General features: G+C 33.5%; 1 protein-coding gene across 1 annotated transcript in view; it reads left to right on the top strand.

Moving 5' to 3' along the window:
- The window catches only part of LOC106680680 (acetyl-coenzyme A transporter 1), a gene marked incomplete in the record, with an annotated part of 20306 nt that overhangs the window by 13731 nt on the left and 4489 nt on the right, over window positions 1-2086 (top strand). Inside the window, 1 exon segment of the mRNA XM_067047400.1 lies at window positions 1-51. Coding sequence (XP_066903501.1) covers window positions 1-51 — 51 coding nt within the window.

Raw genomic sequence — 2086 nt, 5'->3', positions numbered from 1 at the left:
ATCCCTTCTTATTACATAACTGTATTGCTTGTTCTTCTCGCTCTTCAACAGGTAATCGCTATAATGACTTCTTATTTGATTTCTTTTATCATGTAGGCTTCTTATATTATAGTTGGACGTGTACAAAATGCGAAATTACTGGCAGTCCTAATAACTATATCAGGCTCCATTTCTTGAAAAGTCACTTAAGTCGAGTCTTTTTAGGTAGAGATGTAAATATTTATCAATTATAATAAAAAATATCCATTCAGTCTCAATATGTTTATTCTATTATAACTCGTTTAGGCCATTCCAGTCATTCTTAAGGATAACTTATTTTAATTATCACAGCTACAATATTGTTAAAAGATGCAGGCTATTCTGCCTTTGTCAAATTATATTTGTATACATTTAATTTCGGTTGGCTGGTTGGATTTTAGTGGACTGCATGAAAATAAAACCCGATTAACTGAAATGAAATTCTATTGTATAGGTTACAGGTGGTGGCCGAAATAGAATATTTATCATTTAAAGGGTTAATTAATTTTGAACGATTAGTCTATGGAAAACTATAGATGTGCCTGTTGATGATGATGATGTGGATGTTAATTATAAGGGTAGGTACCGACTTACTCCATCATTAGGTTTTCTCTTCTCGTTCCTCGACTTCTCTCTTCCCTGCTGCTGGAAGCCACTCCTGGCTGTCTACTTACTTATTGTTGCATTTAATGAAATGAAATGAAAAATAGTTTATCATTTTAGGACTAGGGCCCTTTGGAACAATTGCAAAGACAATTTTAATTTTATAATAACATTTATTGGCCATAAAACAGAGTCGCCACACTTAATTATGACTTATATACAGAGAGAAAAAAAAAATAGATTAATTAAAAAACTAACTGACTAAGTAAAAACAAAACAAAAAGTTAATTAAAAAATATCTGTACTATTATAATAATGGGTCAGATTGGTTAAGCAAAAGGTATAAGGGATTTAAACAAGGTAGGGGTCGGTACATGATGTATGTTAGGGGGAATGGAGTTCCAGAGATATGCAGCTCGGGTAAAAAATGATTTATCAAATGCAGCAGTTCAGTTAGGTGGAGGTTAGATGTCAGATAAACGGGACCTGGTAGTACAGGATTGGACAGAGAATTTGAATTTCATATTTTCTAGGATATAGGAGAGGCGTTGAGTTCTAATTGCTTGGAATAAAAAGGAAGCTAGGAAATACTGGCACCACTGTGAATAGAGCTACTTCAGCTGTGCGTATCTCTGGTGATCCCGAAAATAAATCGAACTGCACAATTCATAAGACGTTTTAGTTTAGATTCGAGATTACCCGATTATGCTAATTAATAAGAGTGAAGAAAAGGGACTGCTGGTGGCAAAAGAAAATGGCTCTCTCATGGCCAGGTTACTTCTTTTCAATACAGAGAGCGCTGGAGGAGGTGCTTTTGTTATTGGCCACATGGGGCGCTGGTAGTGTCTACATTATGGGAGCCCCCTCCAATCCATTTCAGACTTTCATTTACCTTAAGTAACACGAAACAGTAGCTGTGATATTATAAAGAATTTATCCTTGAGAATGACCGAAATGTTGGAATGGAGTAATTATAAAATAAACATGTTGAGACTAAATGTATATTTTTTATTACAATTATTACAATTACACAAACCAGTCTCAAACAAGAATTTAAATTATATAATACTTGCTGCCTCTAGTTTTACAGTCTTGTTAAGAGTAGATAATTAAGAGTTCAAATGTCGCTCTAACTCCCTTTTTCCTATTCAATTAATTAAATATTCAAACCCTTTAGTCCCAAATTATCCTCCCATTCCTTAAAATTCAAAAAACGTTTATTCAATATAAAAATCTATGAGATCATAAAACAGATTCATTATCTCAAGCAAAGAATCTTCTCTCTTCCTCAAATATTAAATACTAACACAAGAAAAGAACATGTTAATAACCTTTATATATATATATATATAAGTTACGGTACGGGAGTTACGGAGTCAGCTGTTATTTCAATGTCAGCTGACTGAGGGGATCAGCTGATCGAACGTATATAAGAGATGTACCGAATACAATAAAGCCAGTATGT

This window comes from Halyomorpha halys, unplaced genomic scaffold (assembly GCF_000696795.3).
Source record: "Halyomorpha halys isolate HHAL.00 unplaced genomic scaffold, Hhal_1.1 Scaffold278.1, whole genome shotgun sequence".
NCBI classification, from domain to species: domain Eukaryota; kingdom Metazoa; phylum Arthropoda; class Insecta; order Hemiptera; family Pentatomidae; genus Halyomorpha; species Halyomorpha halys.
Note: the sequence above shows the minus strand (reverse complement) of the source record. Positions and strands in the feature narration are given on the sequence as shown.